Source organism: Oculina patagonica, chromosome 4 (genome assembly GCF_052425735.1).
Source record: "Oculina patagonica isolate OP01 chromosome 4, crgOcupat, whole genome shotgun sequence".
NCBI classification, from domain to species: Eukaryota; Metazoa; Cnidaria; class Anthozoa; order Scleractinia; family Oculinidae; genus Oculina; species Oculina patagonica.
In genome coordinates, this window is record NC_135761.1 from 18,971,780 (window position 1) to 18,996,177 (window position 24,398).

Below are 24,398 nucleotides of genomic sequence, written 5' to 3' on the forward strand. Positions count from 1 at the left end.
GTTGACGGAAATGTGAATGCTTGTATGTTGTTGTTTTTTGTTCTTTTCTCTTTCCTTTCTTTTCTTGTTTGTTATTGTTGTTGTGTTTTCGGATTTTTCACTTCAATTTTGGAGATTTAACCCCAAAAATAGCCAGAAAAAATCGAAAGTGGGAGATCAACAAGCTAAGTTAGTTTCATCGTTACCCTGCAACGCAACTTCCTAAGAAAGGCGGTGTTTCACCTTTCCACTAATTTCGGGCTGACAACAAACAATGCTTACACTAAAGGTGAAGCCATAATAATATCATCACGGGTATATAGAGCAAGTAAAAGCGAGTAATTCACGGGAAATTTAATTAACACAACAAACAACCCTATCTTTGGCAACAGAACATTTAAAAACTAATGATGATAAAACCATCGTATCATATACCGGATATTTTATTTAGCTGCCTTCATGGTACGATTTCACGGCTGGCTCCATCAACAAGCTATACTTTGTCAATTCTGAAAAGAGGTAAAACTATACACCATTATCAATTAGCAATAGTGAAAGCTGATTTTGTAAAGCGAAGCTTTATGAACTGTTTTATTCCTACATAAAAGAAATTTTAATTATAAGGAGAAACTTAAAACTAAACACGAAAAAAACGTTTGAATATAAGGAGGAACTTTAAAATTAAACACGAGTAAAAAAAAAAACCTTCGTGAAGCAAAAACAAAAATGAACCCAGGAGCAGATTATAAAATGAACAGTAAAAGCCGTAGACGGAATTAAATGAACAGTTTACCCAATGTTTCCAGGTTACGATACTACCCATCCCTCTCAACCCCCACCCCTCCCTCCCCCCAAATATAATAGTCACTTTGTTTGACCATCTGCCGAAAAATGTACTTTTGCAACTAGAAGATCAACCTCTCCAGGGTTTAAATAATTTAATAAGCACAGCAATTTCGGAAGTACTCAGGTTATGCCTAATTTATGACCGTTTGGACAATTACAACCAAAATGGCCAATATATGTGGTGTCCATCTTACCACAAACTAAAAGGTAGGTGTGTAATTGTAAAGGGGCAATGTCCCTTTATCCTTGTTCAATTAAATTTTGCAATGTATAAAATTCAAAGAGAAAAAAAGTCAAAATTGTTCAGTTCGGCGAAAGGTTGCTAAGAATCAGCTATCAACAATAAGTTTAGGCTAAATGTAAAATACATGTGCAAATTGCCGCAAGGCTCTTTTAACAGCTGTTAAATGAATAAAAAATGTTCTCTCGTAGGCCTAATTTTAAGACAAAGTAATTAGGAAAATTAAATTAGTGATGAACAACTACCAATCATCTTGAAGTTTAAAATAAGTAAATACAATCCATCGGTTTAGTTTTCAGTCGTGTTCAGACAAGAACCTGGCAAGAACGAACAAGCTCGATAAAGCACGAAATATATCTTGCTACACATCACGTTCAACTCTTCAGACCATTTGCACGTCGACTAGAGAAGTGCGATAGACCCTTTACAGTTAAGACAACAAAATGTAAGTATTCATTTTCTTTTTTTCGTAAAGCTGGTAGTCAAAAGAATTCTTATTTTGCTCGAACTCGTTGTCAATTCCCCAAGTTCAATTGCAGACCTGGTTATTCATATAGAAGAATATCTTCACAAGGGAAGCGATGTTTACATTCGTTAAAGGGTGTTACCTGCGAATGTTAGGTTTTACTATTGGTTCAGTTCTATACGCAAGTATTTATCTCTTTTTCGTATTCTCTAAATGAGTGGTACAAATGAAATTGCTACTGCATTATCATTCTCAACTGGCTGTCTGTTGTTGAAATAATTTTTTTTTCTTGATGTTAGTCCGATGTCCTCGCAATGCTCGCAAAGAAAATCTTAAATCTAAGGCTTATTGTTTTTCCTGTCTGATATACGTTTCTTCTTCAATACATCAGTCGGTGTAAAATGTGTATAAGCTTCAAACGTAATCAATGTATTTGCTTCTACAAACTGACCCAGTGGTGTCAGTTTATATCTAGAGCACCTTGTGCATGAACAAGAACGCGGTCTTCGTCCGGCGGACAAGCAACAGTTTTAAGTTTCATTTTTTCCTCCAAATATTTTTTTTATATATAAGCCACGTAAAAAGGACTTCTGCAAATGGCTATTTGGATTTTTTCACGAGTAAGTTCTTATTTATCTGTGATTTTCCCTTTCTTTATTTTCTTTGCTTCTATTCTTTATATTTTTTTTAATTTTTTGTCCCTTAATCCACTCTGTCCAGCCGGTAAGCTACAGAAATAATGGAAATATTCATTGGTTAACGACTGGTTTTTCCGTATAACTATTGCACGGCTTCAATTTCAAATTAAAGAGCTATTCTTTGTGAGTTAGTTGAGATCAGTATTAGCGAAAATGCCTTGGCAATTTCGCGAAGGTTTTAAACTCTCGGTTAATAGTTGCTTATTAATGTGAACCTTGTGATGCATGATTGAAATCTCGAATTCTAGAATCCTTGACATTTGGCAGTAGTTTTGTAATCAAAGGAGGTTATTTCCGGACAAATAAAACTTGTCCTAGCCTAGCGGGTGGGGGTGGGTTTTTTTACAGATCGTCTCTGTAATATGTAATAACGTCCATCTTGAACATAATTTTTTTTTACCCTACCTTCGCAATCTAAAGATATTACAAGTGCATTGATTACTATCAGAAGCTTCTGTTACTGTGAATAAAAGTGACATGATTGTTAGTGGGGTCGACTGAACCAAATAGTTGGTAGGTCAAGGGTCGAGTTGATAACTGATAACTGCTAATTTATTGCACACTCTTATTCACAGCTCACCACCATGTCAAAGATATTGCTTATTTTGCTGGCTACACTCTGTCTTGCACCGGGAAAAAGTAACGGCAAGGAAACCGGCGACCAAGCCATGGTATAGTTATGCAACACATTTAACTTTCACTCTTGCATTGTGTCCAAAATGCTATTATTAAAACCGTGAGACTTCACGGCTGTAATTACAGGGACTATGTTACGGATTTTAACAGATTTTTGAACAGCCCAAATTTTATATTTGTGTCGTAGTAAACCTAAAAATAATGGTCCATTTTTATTAATAATTGATATTTTACAGCACTTAAATTGTTTAAAAGAGCGTTTGGCTGCGGATGGAAATGGATTGCAATTTAAAAACGTTAGCCAACGTTTCCAAGTTACAGGTGCGGTCCACGCGGCCTCAAAAAAATCGATATTTTATAGCCGAAGTTTGATTTTTATCCCCAAATAAAGATTTTATCTTCCGTTAAATGTTCAACGACAATGTTTTTCAAGAGTAATGTTGCTTACCACTTATTTTAGAACAGTTTAGACCAAAAAACTTGGAAATCCACGTGACATAGTCCGTTTAAACAAAACAACGATTAGGAAGAGATGCAATGCAGCCCTTCAAAATTTAATTTCAATGCCCCGAAAAATGCATACATATCATTCCACCTAACCAGATAGTCGCTTTATTCAAAGCCATCTTCCTACTGCTGCGCATGTCAACCCGGCACACATGGCAAGCCTGGTTCGCCAGGGATACCCGGACGGGATGGACGTGACGGTCGTGACGGAAATCAGGGAACTCCGGGAAGGACTGGACCAATAGGACCTCCTGGATTACAAGGACCAAAGGGAGAACATGGTGTCCAGGGTCCTAGCGGCCAAAAAGGGGAGCGCGGAGAGACTGGAACAAGTGCAATCCTTGCTACACCTGGTCTGGTGTCTTATAAGAACTGGAAAGAGTGCGCATGGAAAAACTTGAATGACATCAAAGACAACGGTCTTATCAAGGTAAATATTAGTACGAAAAGAGTTTTGTATTGCAGTATTTCTACCGTATAACTTGATCGTAACAATAAGAGTTTAGCGTCTTCCCAAGCACTGAAGCACAAAGGAAAACTCCAGCTTCATCTGAAATAGATTACCAATTTCTCTAATTCTTAGCCTCTTGTTTATTTTTCATAGGACTGCATGTTCACCAAGAACTTCTCTGACACATCCCTCCATGTTTAAGGGGACTGGGGTTCTTAGAATCGCTAGCTGTGACAATTGCTGCAAACGCTGGTATTTTACTTTCAACGGTGCTGAATGTGCAGCTCCTCTGCCAATTGACGGTATTGTCTATCTGGACGTTGGTGGAAAGACTCAGAATCTTCACCGTGTTCGCCACATTGAGGGGCACTGTAACAACATCCACAAAGGAATGGTCCGCGTGGGATTTTGGGTCGGTAATTGTCCAGGATATGGAAACGCTGACGCCTTCACAGGCTGGAAGTCAGTGTCCAGGATCTTTGTTGAAGAAGTTCCAAAACCTCAGGCTTAGATCCCGAGACAAAACATTCATTCCTGCAAAAACGCTTGTGATGGAACGTTGATAGAGTGCTTAATTATATAACGAGTGGTTGTTCTGTTTAGTGGTTGTGCTTTTTATTTTTTCCAGTTTGATGATATTATTAACTATCATATGTTATTAACTATCAATTATTAACTATCATGTAATAAATAAAACGCAGGATGATTGGCAAAGATATGGGTGCTTGACTGATAGGCATTTTTCTCTTCTTCTTTTCTTTGATTTTCTTTTCATTGTTGTTGTTTTGCTGGGAGTAATTCAATAAAACATTTACAAGTGTAATTTACAAGTGTAGCTTTTGTTTTTGATCTCTAAAAACAATAGCTACACTTGTAAATTACACGTGTAAATGTTTTACAGAATTGACCCCTAGCTTTGGTGAGGGCTCTTTGACTGTATTATCAGTGTGAAACTATATCTTAATCCTTTAAAAAGAGATGCCATGTTTTGTATACGATTTAACAAAAAGTATAGCTAGAAACAAAATAACGAAATGGAGATCAAAAAGCGAAGTTAGTTCTTCCGTCGTAACCCTGCGATGCACTTTGCTATAAAAAAAACGCGTTCAGTGTTCCAAAGTATTAGACAGAGCGTAAGTCATAATAACATGAAAAGCGAAAATCGTGACTGCTTGCTACCAGGCAATTTTTTTTAGTGGTCTGAATCTTTCAGTTTTCAACATTGCTGGACCGATATGGACTAGAGTCGGGGTCTTATTAACCCTATTCAGACCAGGCTTTTTTGGATCTTTTCAGACCGGGGGGGCGGATCCCCCCCCCCCCCCCCCCTGTAACTTCCAGAATATTTAAGCAATCACAGTGAAACTTACAGGATATATAGTATGTCCGAAAATCTAACTTTTGGTATACGTCACGTAGGATGATGACGTAACATCACGTGACAATGACATCATTATGCTAAAACAGCCGCCATTTTGGATCCGCCAACTTGGATTTCGAAACTTTTTCAAAACGTCAGAAAACCGCCCAAAATTACTGGTGTAAACAACTCGAAATCATAAAAGTGTGCTTAAAACCCGTATAGGATTAAATTGCCATAAAACTTATAAAATGTGATAAAACTAAATAAACGAGAGGCAGAAGAAGAATGACTAGTATCGAATAAGTTTAAAAAACCACGAGATTAATAATGGACCTCTCCCTAACGACCTTTATGTAGAGGCTGGCGCTGGCGCTTTAGTGTTATTTTTATCCCATATGGTTGTCCTGAAGGTAGTAAATCAGTATTTGTAAAGCGGCATACATGTGTTTGTCCTCGTTACTTCATTAACGTTAACCTTCGAGGTGTTTTCCCACCTCCATCCTCTGCCATTCCTCCTTCAGTACTGTACTTTTTTTAATTTTTGTCTAATTTTGTGGCTTGAAGTAAGCTTGTTTTTACGCCCACCTGCTCGGAACCGATCAAGCAAATTTTGAGCAATCATAATATAACTGTTGCTTTAAAACCACACCAAACCATCGGAAATTTGTTTCCCAAACCGAAAGACCCAGTCCCAAAAGATCAGACTAGTGGCGCAATTTATTCAGTCCCCTGCCAAGGTTGTGACAAGAGCTATATCGGGAAAACGAAACGAAAATTTTCTATCAGACTCAAAAAGCATCAAAAAGCGGTATAACCTAAAAACTCGCACAAGTCGAGCTTTAGTGGAACATTGTTTACGTTCTGACCACACTATCTAAATCCTGGGAATCTTACGCACAAGTATAAATTGGCATAACCGACTCATCACTGGAATCATGAAGCGAAATTCGAACAACAATGACCTTACGCCCGTAGAAATCGTTGAAATGTAAGTCAAGTTTTCATTTGTAAACACGATTTATTCTCTTTCAGTTGAACTGCAATGCATTTATATCTATTCTTTGTTTATTTCTGATGGTGTGAGGTATGTCTGCGAGGCCAGTTGATGAAACTCCTCGTCCTAACGAGTCCCTCAAAATGGCTGCAAACATGAAGATCTTTGAAAGAAGGTTATTTTTTTCTGTAGGAACATTTTCTATTACATCTACTTTTCGACTGCGTTGGTTTGATTGAAGTAGACCGCCTCACTTTTTCAAAAATAAAGTTTGAATCTGAGCCGTTTTCAAGTGTTTCATCAATGTGTGTGATAGGGGTGTCGTTAATGTTTTCCTGCTGGCTTGATTCGAGCTCAATGTTCGTGGAAGTTGGTGTGATAAATTAAAAAGACATAATTCAACAGGCTGTGGTGTTTGTTTGGTACAGAAGTTGGTAGTTCTTTTTTAATTAATTTTCAAAGTTGTGGTAAATTTAAGCGTTGACAGTGGTCGTTACAAGCGCTCGTTCGGGTGAACCGAAAATCCTTAAAAACTCGAAAAAATTAATGATCCGGTCAAGTGAATTGTGTTTTTAGTACATGAAAGTCTTACAACACACAAGAGATGAGCGAAATCTATTTTACAAACCAGATCGGGCAGACCGGTATTACAGACACATTTTCTTAAGAAGCGTGGGAAATTAACACTTGCATAATTTTTATTATCAAAACGTGCTTTTTACAAATTCCTTTTCACTTTCCTTGATGAAGGCTAAAGTTTTAGCCGAAACGATGGGACTTATTACGAAATTTTTAGAACATTTTCAACATTTTTAAACCAGAAATAAACGTAACATTTTTATTTTCAATCATGAATATGGCACGCGCGAATATGGTACTGTTTTACTGGTGCCGAGTCTGCATAGTACGAGCATGGTCTCGGGCGGGAACGTGTTGTGACGTAATGCATATGTAATTGTTACGTCAAGAGTTGGTGGGAAGAGAGTGCCTGGGTACTAGGCAAATGGCCTCATTAAGCTTTATTAGATTGCGTTTCATTGTTGATCCAAATGTGATTTTCCGCGTTTGAGCATTTTTACAAAACTGCTACGTCGACGGACAATACGATGCGGGGAAAAAGAAAGACGAGGATGAAAAGGTAAGTTGAAACTTTATTTTTTTAAAGCGAAAAAGATGCACAAGACCTCACGTCAGGATTGCAACGTGTACACTGATGACTCTCATTTTGCACTGAATAATTTCGTGTTTGGTTAGACTATACGGAGATATTAAGGTAAAAAAAAAAGGACCAAATAAAACACGGACAAAACAAACTACAACATAAACAAGTGAATTATTGCTGACAATTTAGTTACCCTGGCGCTTTATTCTTTGCCTGATCACAACCCTAACCCTTCACAACTTCACATACTAGCGCAATTAAAAGAAAGCAATTATATATAATAAGCTCTCGGCGAAAATAACGATTTTATGATTACCGGCAAGAAGAGAATTAAATTGTTTGTGGTGGGAAATGTTTAGCCCATGCTCCGTGTTGTTTAATTCTGGGTATTTTTGAATGCATTTGAAGAAAAAAAAAAAAACAGATTAAAGCTTTTTTTAGCTTCTCGCCATTTAAGAAATTACCGGATTTATATAATATAGGTTTATGTCGGCGTAGTCAATAAATATGTACCGATTTTCACAACAAAAGGTAATAAACCAAAATCGAGTTAGAATTTTTCGTGAAAGATAAACAACTGTACCGAGTTAGTGACGCAGAATACAAACAGAATCGAAGGGTGTTTTTTCCCATCGCAATGTACTCCTTTCCATTCCTTTTACAGCAGAGTTTAACTTTTAATAGATACAACATGTCGAGAACAGCCTTGTACATGTGTAGCCATGTTTTATTAAAAACCAGAAATCATAATTGGAGTCATGTCAATGTGATTTTTGCTGATTATGTTCGTTGGTAATTTTCCGTTGGTAACGACTGGATGATATTTGTATAGATGTCGGACGAAAGAAGTTGTACACAGAAATTTTCGCCACGAGGGTGATAAGTCAGTACATAAATGGCACGCGTCGCTCGGAAATCGCCAATAAACTCGATAATGGAATCCAGGATCAACATCATTCAGCCTTATAGAGGAACGGAGGTTATTTTCTGATGTTTCGTTGAAACTGGATATTTGCATCATTTTGGTCCCTTCTCGATTTTAATTATGTATATCGCAAGGGGGCAGAAGGAGAAATTTGAGGTCAATCGGAGTATGGAGTCGCCGACAATACGAAGCCTGAAGTGATCGATTTGCCAGAGTACTGAAGTCTCACAAATAGTTAAGAAAAATAAAATAAACGTTGTAACCGTTTACTGCGTTAAAATGAAATTATGCAAAACACGTATAGTTGTATCTGACTGACATGTTTATAAATGCAAAAATAGAAAAACCTAACGAAACCAAACAAACCCGTGGGACTGAACAATCATCAAAAAAGGCAAAGAATCGGCTGTCTTGAAATGTCAATTTTTTTTGATAAAATGTTGTCATACATATAACTTTTTAGGACACTTCATGACGATCTTTTTTTTATGCAAAGGTACCATTTTGACAATTAAGCGATGATAAGAATAAGCTAGATACGAATTACATTTATCTTTTAACAAACAAACAAATTAAAATCGTCTGTTTTGAGAAGCGTGGCAAAGCAAGAGCTCCTTTGAAGTGGAAAAATTATTATATATTTCAGATTAAATTCTAAGTCTTGCAGCGTGACATCGGGCGAAATGTGGAAGCGCTGGAGCATTCCCAGCCTCGAAGTTTGCTCGAGATTAACTTTTTGATGATCAAATTGTATCGAGGTTTCTGTTCCGACGATTTCTCGGAAACTTGGAGAGTCATAATAAGATGTTATAATGAGCTAATTGCAGTGGTTTAAACGAAATCCTAGCGCTCAGTTTTCTGTAAAAAGCAGTTTTATCCAAATAGGTGTGTTCAATAAAGTTAACATCGCGCAAAACTCACGATAATTACATTGATATGTTGACGTGCGTATTATTCTGCGATAAATTTCGAGTAAAATGCGAAAGTTTGAAGGAAATCGAAGCAGAAATAGTGAAGTTATTAGTCATTTTTAACAGGCATACAGCACGTCATTTATTTCGATCGAGTCACCTTAACTCGAACTAACATTAGCACAGACTGCACTAGAATGGCAAAGGAAAATATTTTTTGGTGAAACAACAGTCTTCAAAATCTTAAGATGTCGGCTGAGAGTTGACCTTTTAATTGACTTTCACTGCTGATATGAGTGAGACAAATTTTCTTAAAAAAATAGAAACATAAACGACCCATGTCCATGCAGTCGTCTACAGCAAACCAGAGTTACATTACGATAAGGGAACAGATTTTCAGTTCTCACTGATACTAGCCAAAAATCGGCTGCAGTTCATGAGTCTCAAAAGCAATCAGACGAAGATCGCTTTTCATTGACGAACGGAAACTTTAGTCTATACAGCGTGAATAGCCGAGAAATTTCTAAATCAGTCTTAAGTTGCCGGCTCACTTGTCTAATTGCGCCTTAAAGCTTTCTCTGCCGATATGAATAAGACAATTTTCCGCATGCTAAAGAAGAAAAAACATGCCAACTGAAAACACTGAAAAATGAGTTAAGAAGAAATTAAAACTAAATGAATGTTTTAAGTTAACTTAAGAATCTATACGTTGGTAATATACCGCGGTCACAAGATAGATAGGAACAACTTAAATATAGCACTGAAAGATACAACTAGAAGCAAACACTGCAATCGATAATTATTACATTAAACACTTTTGATGCAAGATTGAAGAGTCATGCAGTGACTGGCGCATATTCGCCTTCAAGAGAACACCCCCTGAGAAAGATTTCGTGTGTGCAGAGAAATCAAGGATTTCAGTGATTATATAAGAGCCAGCCTTTTTAATTACAATTGGAAAATAACGGAAAGAGTTTACTGAACGATGCTCGACTCAAATGAATTTTTACATTCTCCATATCGCGTTGTTTTGAAACCGACCCCATCAAGGCTACACAGCCTTTACTTAAAATTTAACGCAAAACGCTAAAATAGTAATGGTAAATTCAAATGATTTTCTGTGATAAACGACCACATCAAATTCAGATATTAAGAGCGGAATTCTCTATCTTTTTAGAATTTTCGGACAAAAAGGTTAAAATCGAATTTTTTTTTATTACGCCAAAAAGACCCTTCGGGTGAACTATTTTTGAAAATATTATGTAAAACTTCCAGCGAGTTTTATTTTTTGAGAAAACGAGGAAAGTTTGTAATTCGAGCTCATGCTGTCTGAACGCCGAGGAAAACTAATTAATTGACAGCAATTTCGTGGCATTTTCGATGCGCTCGTTCTCAACTTCAGAAACTTGCCTTGAGTTCATTTTTACATGAGTATTTAACCATCTGTAGGTCTTCCTTTTAAACAGAAAATCTTCCTGAAATATGTAATTGTTGACACATTTTTACCGCGTTAAAAATTCTATCGATCGCAATTTAATTTACATACCGAATTTGACCTAACTTCAGAGGGCTAGAACACCAAGGGTATACGCTTCTATCGGTAAAACATGGGTTCTTTGGAAAGCCCTATTCTTCCTCCTTATCATATCCAAAGCGTTAGTTTGGCCCGTGAAAAGTGAGTGCGCTAGCACAAAAAATAGACAGGCATTTTTGACATGTTTTCGCCATAATTTCCGTTCTGCAGTCAACCGGGTAATGTCGAACTAAATTGTTAAAACGAATTAAATTTGGTCTTATGCTTCGCCGTTATCAGTTTCAATGAGTTTAATTTTTTGCAACAAAACTACAATATCTCAATTTTTAACAGAAAGGAACAGTCTTAATAAAAAAATAAATAAAGCAACAAACAAGACATGCTCACCAATTCTGCCGCCGTTAATTTATGCGAGGGAAGAGTTTTCATTTCCACTGAAGCGTTTCCTTCCACTTCTCAGTTTTTAAATATAAGAATACCCTTTTTACGCATATACATCTCAATTTAGACGACATTCCTGACATTTAGCAAGAAATCTTATCCACCAAAACGGCAAATTCGTGCTATGTGCTGTTTGACTATACTCGTCACGCAAGAGAATTTATTGATATCATATTTCCAACACAAGTTGACGTGACGTAGGGACGGACCATTGAAATATCCGGTGGGGTGTTGACTTTTTCCAAAAAAAAAACTGTTTCAAGAAAAAAGGGATGTGACATAGTGCATTGTTGAAAAAACAAATAATGCAAAGAAAGAACCAAAACGAGTAGTAGTTGTCATCTTTTAGCGGAGGAGTTTGGGGGTGGGAGAAGGTTTCGTATTAGAAATTTTGGATTTTGTGGGGTGAACTGGGGAAAAACGTTCTGATAAAGAGAGGAGAGATACATTCAACAGGCATAATCAAATCCCTCCCACTCAACCCCATTCAAACTGAATGGTCCCAGGTCCCCCCAAATGTCGCTTAATACAGAACACAACTGACCAGAGAAATGAATTTTAGTTATGATATTTATAATAATTCTTGCGTATAAAATCTTACATGCGTTACGAAAAAGGCCTGTATCTTTAGGCAAAAACTGAACGTCATGCAATGCTTGTGCCCTGGAATATAATCCTGCAGACAAGTAGGCCCACTAACCCCCTTCCAGCTAATGGTCACTAATAGGTCACAAACAGGTAAAACTCTGCGTCCGCGTGACCACAATGTACACTGGGGGCTATTTTTACTATAGTTAAGGCGTCATGAAAGGTGCAACTTAGCGGAAAATTATTAAATTAATCTATTTGCTATATGTGATAGATATAGACGTCCACTGTTCTTCTTACAGACCTGGTAAAATTTTGTCCGCCAAACAAGCCGTAGCCTGATCTCGCGGGCCTGATATAGCTTCAGGCAGTCGGTTTATAGTTCAGGTATTAGTTTTGGAGCAGCGCAAAAAATAAATAAATGAATATATCAATAAATAAATAAGTAAATAAGTAATTTAATTTAATTGTGTGTAAAAATAAATAGAAAAGAAAGAGTTTTGGGTTGTTCTGATAGACAGGGAGAATGAATAAATTTTTCCGCTACTTCGCCTCCAGAAGACCCTCGCAACTTTTTCCCGGCTCGCCTTTATTCTCGTTAATCGCATTTTTTCGTGCTACTCCCAAAGTGTTCACCAGGGTTCTTGGTCAGCTACAAGCAAAAGAAATTAGCAATGGTCGTCCGGTTTACGTTTGGCGGATAAAATTTCAGCCGCCGCATGGTTTAAATTACCGTATTTTCTCGATTAAACGCCGGACCTCGATTAAACGCCGGCCTCGTATAAAAGCCGTGTCAAAATTGCTTATTTTTAATTAACGCCGGGGGCGTTCGTTCGTTGCTATGGATGGCACTAGTACGGTATGCTACTTTGGAATTTTCAATGAACGCTGGCGTAACATAGCTAGGATGGACGTTGTACAACAAAATATAACCTAGCAGTTTTCGCATTCCCGTCTTTCTAACTGACGCATTTTCATTCTTGTGTTAGTGCTTACAGGCGTTGAAATCACGAGAAACGCTCAGTTCGAGGCGTTTATGAACTTAAAACTTTGTATCCATAACCTCTACTTCATGCTCTTTTGTGTAGTTAAAATACCGTTTATGTTCCTTTTGTCATAAATCATGGTTGCAACATAAACGTGTTCAATCCGAAATAATGTACCTTTGGGAAACTGTAAAACTTAGATGCCCAGGGAAAGTTTTTCGGGGCAAAACGAAGAGCAAAATCGCCTTGCTTTGTAAAACTGCCCCTTGGTCTCGGAGATCGACAAAAACAAATCAATCTAAAAATTTGACAGAAATTTGCCTTCCGTTGATAAACGCTCGGCCCGGATTAAACCCCGGCTTCAAATAAACGCCGGGTCCACCAATCCAAGTTCGAAATAATCGCCGGGCGTGCTTAATTGAGAAAATACGGCAATACAAAAATAGGGAACATCATGATCTGACATACAAATACGAGGTGTAACCACCCTAAATTAATGTTTTTAATGTGTACGGATACTGGATCTTTCCATAATATTCGGACAAAATTTCTTCAGACCTGTAAGAAGTATAGTTGACATATATAAGTGTCATATATAAATAGATCAAAATACACTGTTTTTATTTTATAAGAATCCAGTTAATAAGAATATCAAGGCTGAAATTTGCGAATTTTTAAGAATATTTTAAGAATAAATATGAGGCTGAGATTTTGAAAAGAATATAATTTTGTGTTGAAAATTTGTAAATAGAATGGAACGGACCGTCTCTAAACGGCAAAACCTTTTACTATCCAATAACACGATAAAAATTTGCACTAGCCAAAATGTTCAATGCCCACGATAGTTCGATGAACAGTATATGCAGTGCCGTAGCAAGGGGAGGGGCCGGCCAGGGGGGCGTGCCCCCCAGTTTTTTTCCCGAAAAGTAAAAACAGACCTGTATAAAATGTTGAAAAATAATATTTTATCTCCCGAGAGGTTTGAAACAATAACATTTGTACTTCTTCTCATTTTTTAACGTACATACGTGCTAATTAAAAGTTCTAAGGCAACTCAGACAGTTTTTAAATAACTACAAACTTACCATGATGACTCTAAAAGGTGAAACATTTGCTGGTTTCATGATACAGAGACAGTCGGTTTTCTATTTTTTAATTGACGTTAATAGTGTTATACTCTCTTCAATGTGCATTGGTTTGCTAAGACAGTGTAGGAAGTAAAGAATTCGAAATATGCGTAAATCACAAATAGCTCTTGGAAAACGCTGGAAATAACATTTCCAAGCCTCTAGTTTTCAAACTTTTCTGGCGGGGGGGGGGGGGGGGTGGGGGGAAGGGTATGCCCCCAGAACCGCTAGCAGCTCGCGCCTCCAGCGCTCACGTTCCCCCTCCTCCCTTATTTTACCCTTGCTACGTCACTGACATGATCAATAGATTCCCGTTGCGTACTAAACGGAAATGTTAAACGATATAAACGAGTATTAGAATGTTCATAAGAATATTTTCATTCTAAATTCAGCAGAAAACCTGAGTCGGAAAAACAACAGATTTATCTAATGGACGTACAATTAAATATAGACAACTGAAAGCAAGGCTGATCGTATATTACGTGAAAGGTTGACTTTGCGAGACACCACCGCGACTAGAACCGATACAGAAGATTGCAACCGCAGAAAGCTTTCTCGTTCTTATTGGGACTATATTGCCCAATAACCCGTACACTGTATCAAGTTCCGTACTTTGCTGGAGGAGGGTGGGAGCAAACATTTTTGGCCTACTTGTCTGGAGGATTTTATTCTAGGGCACAAGCATTGCAGCGACATTTGGGGGCTCCTGGGACCGTTTAGTTTGCCGATGGGGTTAAGGGGGAGGGATTTCATTATGCCTGTTAACTATATTGTCCCTTTCTTTATCAGAACGTCTTCCCCTGTTCCCCCACAAAATCCAAATGTTTAATACGACCCCTCCACCCCCCCCCCCCAAAAAAAAAAAAATTAAAAATTAAAAAATAAAACTCCTCCTTTAAAAGATGACGACTACTTCTCGTTTTGCTTCTTTCTTTACCTTATTTTTTTAACTATGCACTATGTCACTTCCCTTTTTTCTTGAAACAGTTTTTTTGGAAAAAGTCAACACCCCACCGGTCATTTCAATGGTCCGTCCCTACGTCACGTCAACTTGTGTTGGAAATATGATATCAATAAATTCCCTTGCGTGACGAGTAAAGTCAAACAACACATACAGTGCACATAGCACGAATTTGCCGTTTTGGTGGATAAGATTCTTGCTAAATGTCAGGAATGTCGTCTAAATTGAGATGTATATGCGTAAAAAGGGTATTCTTATATTTAAAAACTAAGAAGTGGAAGGAAACGCTTCAGTGGAAATGAAAACTCTTCCCTCGCATAAATTAACGGCGGCAGAATTGGTGAGCATGTCTTGTTTGTTGCTTTATTTATTTTTTTATTAAGACTGTTCCTTTCTGTTAAAAATTGAGATATTGTAGTTTTGTTGCAAAAAATTAAACTCATTGAAACTGATAACGGCGAAGCATAAGACCAAATTTAATTCGTTTTAACAATTTAGTTCGACATTACCCGGTTGACTGCAGAACGGAAATTATGGCGAAAACATGTCAAAAATGCCTGTCTATTTTTTGTGCTAGCGCACTCACTTTTCACGGGCCAAACTAACGCTTTGGATATGATAAGAAGGAAGAATAGGGCTTTTTAAAGAACCCATGTTTTACCGATAGAAGCGTATACCCTTGGTGTTCTAGCCCTCTGAAGTTAGGTCAAATTCGGTATGTAAATTAAATTGCGATCGATAGAATTTTTAACGCGGTAAAAATGTGTCAACAATTACATATTTCAGGAAGATTTTCTGTTTAAAAGGAAGACCTACAGATGGTTAAATACTCATGTAAAAATGAACTCAAGGCAAGTTTCTGAAGTTGAGAACGAGCGCATCGAAAATGCCACGAAATTGCTGTCAATTAATTAGTTTTCCTCGGCGTTCAGACAGCATGAGCTCGAATTACAAACTTTCCTCGTTTTCTCAAAAAATAAAACTCGCTGGAAGTTTTACATAATATTTTCAAAAATGGTTCACCCAAAGGGTCTTTTTGGCGTAATAAAAAAAAATTCGATTTTAACCTTTTTGTCCGAAAATTCTAAAAAGATAGAGAATTCCGCTCTTAAACGTTAAAGAGCCATTATTGTGTCTAAACACTGCTTTTATTGCGGAAATGGGTAGCTGGGTAAGTGTATTTCACAAAAAAGGAAGCCAAAACAAGGCCGAGACAAAAACAAAACGACTGAATGAATCTATCCAGTGAACTATTTGACTGTAGAAATATACCGCGGTCACCAGAAAGGAAGGAACTGGAAATGGAGCATTTACTGATTCAATTAAAATTGAATACTATAGATAGTTACATTAAACACTTCCATGCGTGGTACAAGAGTGAATTGTGGTCGCCTATAAAAATATTCGATTTTTAATGGCATTGGAAGAAAATTGGTGGGAACTACATATTAAAAGACCAGTGATGAAACACTGAGCTACAAGTTTATATGAAGAAGGAATTAAAACTGGCATGAAAACTAATGAAATGAATATTTTCAACGAGATGTTATCCGATGTGCGGCGTTGTTCTAAAACAGACGTCAACTCCTACACAACATTTTTTATTCCGTCGAAATTTTATCTCAGTACTATGGATACTAGTTTACTAGTTTATGTTACCATGGTTTGACTTATTTCTAAAATATTTCATTTCTTTCAATTAAGCTGACGAGAACTATGTCCACTACACTAATGGAACAGAAACAACTTAATCGATCGAGTGAGTGAGCAGAAAAAAAAAACGATGCATTGATTCACAATAGAGTTTTAACAATAAAACGCGATCTCCACTTTATCTCGAAAAGACCGTTCCACAACTAGTTGCGAAAAGTAAATATCGTTGCTTGAATAAAAACAGTAGTATACATTACATGTTTGAAAAACTCTTCGTAGTTTCTATGTGAAAAAACATCGCGTAATTTTAACCCCGAAAATAACTTTATATTTGTTCGACTCAACGTAACAGGAAATCAAAATCTTTATTCTTATTGTATAAAGACAAAGCAACTAAGTGTCATAAACATTATCATTGATGTAATGTTCTATTGAAACAGCTCGACTCATGGTCAAAACAAACTGGTCCGAACACGAACCAAAGTCAACACAAAGGCTGAAAACTCAATTGTACACGTAGCTTACTTATCATTCCTTTACAGTAAGTTGTTCAACAGCTACTTGGAACAGAAAAGCGACCCTTCGAGCTTTGAGGTATGACCATTTTCTCTGTTTTTCCTTCTCGTACTCGCTTAACGGCTTTCTTTATATCTATCGCCAGTGAAAAATTAGATTCAGACGCTTGTATGTTCGGGCTACAAAATTCAACCTTTTCACATCGAAAGTTTCGTGTATCAATTTTATAGCAACATTGTCACTAACTAGAAACCAAAGATCGATTTTATTCCAGATTAAAGCAGAAATCATAAGACGGTCATGCCCTATGTTTTAAACAGTTTTATTAATTTCTTCAATAATGAATAACAGTGGGTTCTTCTACGAGTGTGAAGATCTGCCCAAAAATTAAGAAAATTAGAATCACGCAGAAAAATTATCGCTCGTACGCGTTCTTTGAAAAAACAAATTCATACCCAATACTAGTTCAAATCAAACGCGACAGGACTGAAAAAAATGACCCTGCTGGAGGGAAAGTTTGAATTGATATACTTTTGTATATTTCCATTTTTTATCGGCTAAGTTTAAAATTAGCTTCCCGCGAGAGATTTCAAAAGTCGTCCTTTCTCTTTTAGGCTTTGTTTTAATGTTTGTGGTTGAAAAAGGGTAATCGCAATCTTACATTTGAACATTTAATCAAAATAGAATTCAAATATAATGCATTTATAAGCCAAATTGGCATTATGGACTTACTCCATGATATCGTTATGTCGAAAAATTGCGACATTTGTAGTGATATTGTCTCTGCTAACTTTTCCTGCAGAAGATCGTGAAGAAGAAATGGCCTTCATTTCGCATAAAGTCTCTGTGATCTCCTTGTTGTCTCTGTTTGCGATGTCATTGTTGGTTTACTGCGCCACAGCAAATAACAAAACCAATCAACCATCCTACAAAATGGTAAGTGACAATTATTGCAAACGATCATTTCTGACAAGAGTAAAAACCATAACCCTCTGTGCAAGGAGCGGGGACGAATCATAAGTATTATTTTTATTAAAGAAATGTTGTGGAAGGAGTTAATACGAAACGAACGAATTGAGCTAACAGAACGTGCGAAAATATCAAGATATATATTTTCTGTAGAAACATTGGGAACAAAAACAAATTGTTTTTCACAGCATTAACGCCACGAAAAAAAATGGAAAAAAGAAAGTTGTTGTGCCTAAAATGAACTGAATCACACACAAAAAATCCAGTCTTTCTCTGATTGATAACTATTTACCTAAGTAAATTTATTCGCCCAAAAAGAAGCGTTCGGTATTTCTTTGTAACAAAGGTGAATTTCTTTGTTGAAATTTTCATTAAAATTGTCGGCTGATAAAAAAATACAATACACCTCCAGGAGATTGTCTCCGTCTAAGGAAATATATATCAGGCGCCAAAGTATAAAGGTGGTATCATGAAAAAATCAGTAGTTTAGGCCAATGGATCTCATAATTTTTTCTTTCTTAACAGCAAACCAGCTGTTATGGTGGTATCCCTGGTATGCACGGCAGCCTGGGTCTCCTGGGGTACAAGGCCGTGATGGCCGTGATGGCCGTGAAGGAGCGAAAGGTGACCAGGGTAACCCAGGGAAGACTGGACCCCAGGGGCCTCCAGGTCTCAAAGGAACGCCTGGTATTAATGGAACGGATGGTGCAAAAGGAGAACCTGGAGTTCAGGGTCCTCCCGGCCAAAAGGGGCAGCGCGGAGAGAGTGGAAAGAGTGGCATCTCTGGGACTCTTGGTGCGAAGTCTTTTAACTGGAAAGAGTGCGTGTGGAAAAATTTGAATGACGACAGAGACAGCGGTCTGATCAAGGTAAATGATATTGTTAAAATAACACACAAGCTTTTATTGAACAAGTTTTATTGTTTTGATCTATATCATACCGAAGAAATAAGGAATGATTCGCTGTTTAATACGGCTGACTTAAAAAGCATTGAAGCGTAGAGATTAAACTCCAAAAATCTTGGCAGGAAATCACATTTCCTTTGGCTTAATTGTTTTAACCCAACTAATTATTTAGATTTCGCTTCAAAAATGGTTAATTTCTCTCTTATCTCTCCTATTTATTAATTTTGTACAGGACTGTGTGTTTACCAAGAACTTCTCTGACACAGCACTTCATGTTTACTGGACTGGTGCCCTAAGGATCGTTGGCTGTACCGGATGCTGCAGACGCTGGTATTTTACTTTCAACGGTGCTGAATGTGCAGCTCCCCTGCCAATTGACGGTATTGTCTACGGGACGGCAGGAACGCATACAAATATCCACACTGTTCGCCATATTGAGGGTCACTGCAATAACATCCGTAAGGGGAAGGTGCGCGTGGGATTCCAGGTCGTTAAATGTCCGTCAGGTGGAAAAGCTAACGCCTACACGGGATATAGTTCAGTGTCCCGGATCTTTGTTGAAGAAGTTCCTGGACCACAGGCTTAATTACATTCCGAAACAGAACATCCATTCTCGCATAAACGCTTTAAAAAGGACGGTGATAAATTGCTTAATATAACGACTCATTTGTCTGATTACTGGGTTTGGTTTGTAATTGTTTCGCATTTGCTGTTTTAAATAAAAGGCAGGAAGATTGAAAAAGAGAATGGGTACCTTTTTATTTGTTTAATTATTTTTTTTGTTATTACTGATTTTTGTTTTGTTTCTTTTTTTCGTCATTTATTCGCGCGCAACTGTCTTTATTTTAATTTCCAGATGTAATGTTTCTTTTCACAATGTAAGGCGCCAATCTACATTTACATCTACATTTATTAAGTTGATAACATCGTTTAAGACATCACATCAACTATAAAAAATAGATACAAAATAAAAAAACAAAATTAACATGCATAAATAAGATATAAAAATAATTAGTTACCATTTACTTGAGCCAGTTGATTAATTAACGTGAGTCAGAAAAAGTCGAGCAATTAACGTGAGTCAGAAAAAATAAGGGGAAGAATCTGCAAGAACCGAGGAAATAACTAAAAATTACGATTTCGAGAATTAACAAACTACGCCGGAATACTAAAACATAAAGACAAGGTAAAAAAACCTGAATCCCTGTGTAATGTTAAGAGGCTTTGAAAGCCTTTTAACGTTACAAAGGGCTTTAGGTTTTTAATTTACTTTGTTCAGTTTACTTTCTTTTCACAGTGTTTTTAGCACTAAATGATAAACTACGAACACTGACACAATCTTACACAAGTAGAGCTTCTTTAAAATTAAATCTTAATTTTGCCTTCAGTCTGGACGACGATATTTAAAATTGCATGATTTAAAAAAAAAAAACATTCTGTAAACACCACCTGAATGTTCAAAATCACTTCTAAATTTTGCCTCAGTTATAAATTTATTTTTCCCCGGTGCGTGAGTATTATTTTCCCTGCGAATGAATTTGATAAATGGTGTGGCTATAACGAATGCCCCTTTCTTGTACAATATTTTGTTCAACGTGTAGCGTAAAGAATAGTCAGAAAAAAAGAACGGAAGCCAAAATATCAATTGGATACTTCGGAGATTGGACACCCTACTCTATGATATAAAAATAAAAATTACCGTATTTATTCGATTAAGCGCCCAACCTCGAATAAGCGCCCAACCTGTAGGTAGGAAAAGTTAATAAGCGCCCAGCCTCGAATAAGCGCCCCTCCCCTACCCCTTAAAAAGAGGACACAAGAGGAATTTTGATTATTATCGATGTTGAAATTGAAATTGACTAAGTACTACTAAGAGACTACACCAAAGAACGAGTTTTTTACTGAAACTCTCAATGAACAGTTAAAATTTAGCTTTGCTTGATCTTCACGTTTAGTTATTATACATTGTTTTCTAGCGAAATGAATATACTACTTGATAAAAATAATGAAAATTCAATAAGCGCCCAGCCTCGAATGAGCGCCCACCTCGAATAAGCGCCCACTCTCAAGTTCCAAAAATTTAATAAGCTTCCTGGACGCTTAATCGAATAAATACGGTAAATACGAGATTTTTAAAAGTAAACAAGTCAACATATGAAATATTGAAAGACCGGTGACATAGCCACACATCTGTTTTATCTCTGGATCAGTCTGTCCAAGCTAAAACTCTGCCCGTGTGGTGTAAAGCTAAAAATTCTACATAAACTCCGTAACCTATGCAAGTTGTAATCTCTCGCACAGATAGATTATCATTATATAAACGAAACTAGATTCGTCTGCTTCGCCAAAGATAAGTCGCGAATAGCTGACAATCCCAGCAACAATCTTCTAATTCACATTATGGCACACAATGGCACACCAGCAAAAATTGATACAAAAATACTGCAGAGCCTAGATGTGACCGCAGCCATTGTGACTTGTCAAGTTTATTTGAATAACACAAGACTGTTTTGGTGTTTTGATGCATGATTTGTTTTGTTCTGTGTGATTTTCGCAAGGAGCGGGTTAGTGTATTTTGTACAGCGCCCATAACGTACGAAGAAACACCTCCAGAGAAACGGCAAGGACATTTTACGAAGGGTTGAACCAACGACAGGAACATGGTCACTGTGGCCATAGCTTTTCAACCGAACCGAAATCCAGATAAGTCGTTATGTTTTCAAGAATAAGACGCGCGTTGTTGTATTCAAACAACATAATCAGCAAGCTGAAGGAATTTTAACTGAGGCAATATGCAGCGACAAATTCAACTGAGCTTAGCAAATCGCTTATGTCAATTTTGTTTTTTCTTGAATTTTATATTTCCAAAATGAATTTAGAAACAGAAGGAGGCTTTAATTTTTAATTTCGAAAGACTTAAAATGTTAGTAAAAGTGAACCTAAGAAATGTTTGGGATCGATGGCTATATGGCTTTTACCGTACCCAAATTCGCAAGTAGCCAATCAGAAGCGCGATCTACTGTCCTGATATCCTACGATATCAAGTCACTGACCTGATATGCCCCATATCACGGTAAAGTAGTAAAGTAGTGTTACTGTACGATGAATTAAGGAGGAGGTTTTACCAATAAAAACAGAACTTTGTAATTTAAATTTAGCGGTGTTTAGCGGTCGTAAAAAGAGAAAAACTTTCCCGCCAAAACTAAACTTGAGTGCGCTTGCCAATTGCGCGATGTTTGCCGACGAGTAAAAAATGAAAATGAAAAAATGGAGTCGGAATTTCCAAATTTTTCGCTTGATTTTGATTTTGAAAATTTAGAGAATGAAACCCTAAACAAACGAGTGGAAAAAAAGGCAGAAGAAGAACTTGGTAAAAGTGTTGAAGTCCAAGTCCACATAATTTGCAGTACGTTTTTTGCAAGCATGGCTTCAACAGAGCGAAAAATATAACCGAACTTTTGGCTGAATTTGGGTACGGTAAATACCTAATCGTACCTTTTTGGTACGCTTCGGCGGCATATCAGGCGAGTTTGGTCGAGCCATGGTTCGTATTTTGGCGAGACGCAGTCGAGCCAAAATACCCAAGGCGAGACCAAACGTATAAAAATTGTTTTGCATTAGTTCGCTTTAAAAACTGTATTGTCTGAGAAGTTTGCTTTGTCAGGAAAAAAAATAGTCATAGCCTAGAATATTAATGAGAGGTTTAACAAATTATACAGAAACATCACTCGTTTAATTTATGCAGATAAATCCCTGAAAGGAGGGATTTATAGAGATAAATCCCTCATTATTAATAATCATAAATTCAATTCATCAGCCCTGCTCCTTCCTGCTACATTATCAAGCCCTCCCCGGACTTTAAGTTAGTTAATACTCAACAGGGTGTAAGTTAAATAAAGGTTGTTGAATAACAAAAGAAAAAGTGTCAATCATGAAATAACAATAGATATCGCTTATTTTGTATGGTGAACTGTAAATAAGTTTCCTCCAGTATAGAAAAAGTTTAAGAAAAATGGGGAACTCAAAAACTAAACATGATCGAGCAGTGTTCAACAGGAGCAAATTCAGGAAAATGAACGGTAAAGACAGCACATGTACAAGGAGTTGATCAAATTAAGGTGAACAATGTACCCTAGTACCTTGTTCACATATTTTATTTTTTTATCCACTTTGTTTATTTTTGACCGCTTTAGCCGTCAGGATCAGTTTGCCGTCTATATTTTCCGTTCTAAAAAATTTTAGTCATCTTGATTGACAATCTCCCAGAGACGTACTTTTTTAACTACAATGTCAACATCTCGAGGGCAAAGCAACTTAATAATTAAGCGCAGTAAAATCTTAACAATTTACAGAAGTGCTCAGGTTATATTTATGACCGTTTGGATGATTACGACCTTAATTATATAGCCGTCAGTAAATCCTATATTGTCAGCGCAGCTATTTTTCCTTAATTTCTGGGAACTGTCCAATTTGGGATTAAATTTGAATACTTTCAATTAGGACTTTCAGGTAAAATTCACAATATGTCCAATTTAAGAAAAATTGGACAGTTTCGTCTCAGCCAATCAAATCGAAGAAAAAACAACATGTGACGGATATTAGCCAATAAGTAAGCACAAAGCATAGCGTCAGCCCTGTAAACTTGTCCTGTTTTAGTCGACAATGGCGGAATTTTATAAGGCAAGTTTGCTACGTTTTTCTATTCCTTTTGAGGTTTTCAGCAATAGTAACAACAAAGAGAAATTTTCTACGTTGTCAGAAGAGGAGCTAGCTACACTAAGAAGCAACAAGAGCTCTTAGAGCTTACAACTGCGCTGGTCTCGTGAGCACTTTAGGGGAGCCATGCGGGGGGACAAAAAATGCACCCCCCCCCCCTATCCCCTTTACCTGCGTCTAACAATGTTGCGACTGACAAACAAGATGGTAAGAAAACACCTTGCGTGACATTTCGTGGTTGACTAGTTCCATCCGAAATTAAATATTTTTCTTATATGCTAATGGTGGCCAAATTTAATTCCCACGATCCTGATCCGTGAAACAAAAAAATATTTCAAATCAGCATCCAGTGTTGTCTTGAATTACCGTTTTCCGTTTTTGCAGATCGTTTTCGTTCTGCCCTACTCAGGAGCCTGCTCGGCGGCTACCTTCCCTACGCACTTCTCAGGGTGACCACCACAGTTATTATAAAGGGAAAAAAGGATATTTATTTTGCAAAAATAAATGATTTTATGTAGCTTGTTACATAAGTCTTTACCAGCTTCCGGTGAAATCCCTCTAACTATCACTTCCGGTTACATTTTCGTGGGCTCTTAGCAAACATACTTGTTTATATGCATGGCATTTAATCTAGGAGGAACAGGATACATAAATAGCATCTTTGAGATCCGCTCGCGCACAAGACAACTCAGTATACAACAACAGTGATGTCGTATCTATTGACTGCGCATAATTAAAAACAGCACAAGCAACAAACGGAGCCACGTGAGTAATATTCTTCTATCAATTTATTCAATTCCTCAACTTTTGTGCTCTCCCTGTG

At 37.1% G+C, this 24,398-nt stretch overlaps 3 protein-coding genes and 1 pseudogene across 7 annotated transcripts in view; 3 read left to right on the top strand and 1 right to left on the bottom strand.

Moving 5' to 3' along the window:
• The window catches only part of LOC144651835 (uncharacterized), a 216,332-nt gene that overhangs the window by 91,011 nt on the left and 100,923 nt on the right, over positions 1-24,398 (bottom strand). The gene's annotated exons all lie outside the window — the stretch shown is intronic.
• LOC144648213 (uncharacterized) lies at positions 254-4,532 on the top strand (annotated as a pseudogene). The gene is made up of 5 exons (XR_013569673.1): positions 254-268; positions 1,473-1,511; positions 2,806-2,901; positions 3,489-3,803; positions 3,978-4,532. The product of XR_013569673.1 is annotated as an uncharacterized LOC144648213 (transcript).
• LOC144648214 (uncharacterized) overlaps positions 17,091-24,398 on the top strand; it is an 82,462-nt gene continuing 75,154 nt past the window's right edge. Inside the window, exon 1 of the mRNA XM_078507832.1 lies at positions 17,091-17,921. Within this exon, the coding sequence (XP_078363958.1) occupies positions 17,721-17,921 (201 nt within the window). The 5' untranslated portion in view covers positions 17,091-17,720. The remainder of the gene's footprint in view (positions 17,922-24,398) is intronic.
• On the top strand, positions 18,449-19,606 carry LOC144651622 (collagen triple helix repeat-containing protein 1-like). The gene is made up of 2 exons (XM_078511559.1): positions 18,449-18,823; positions 19,092-19,606. Exons 1-2 carry the CDS (start codon positions 18,449-18,451, stop codon positions 19,443-19,445), a joined length of 729 nt encoding a protein of 242 aa, XP_078367685.1. The 3' UTR covers positions 19,446-19,606.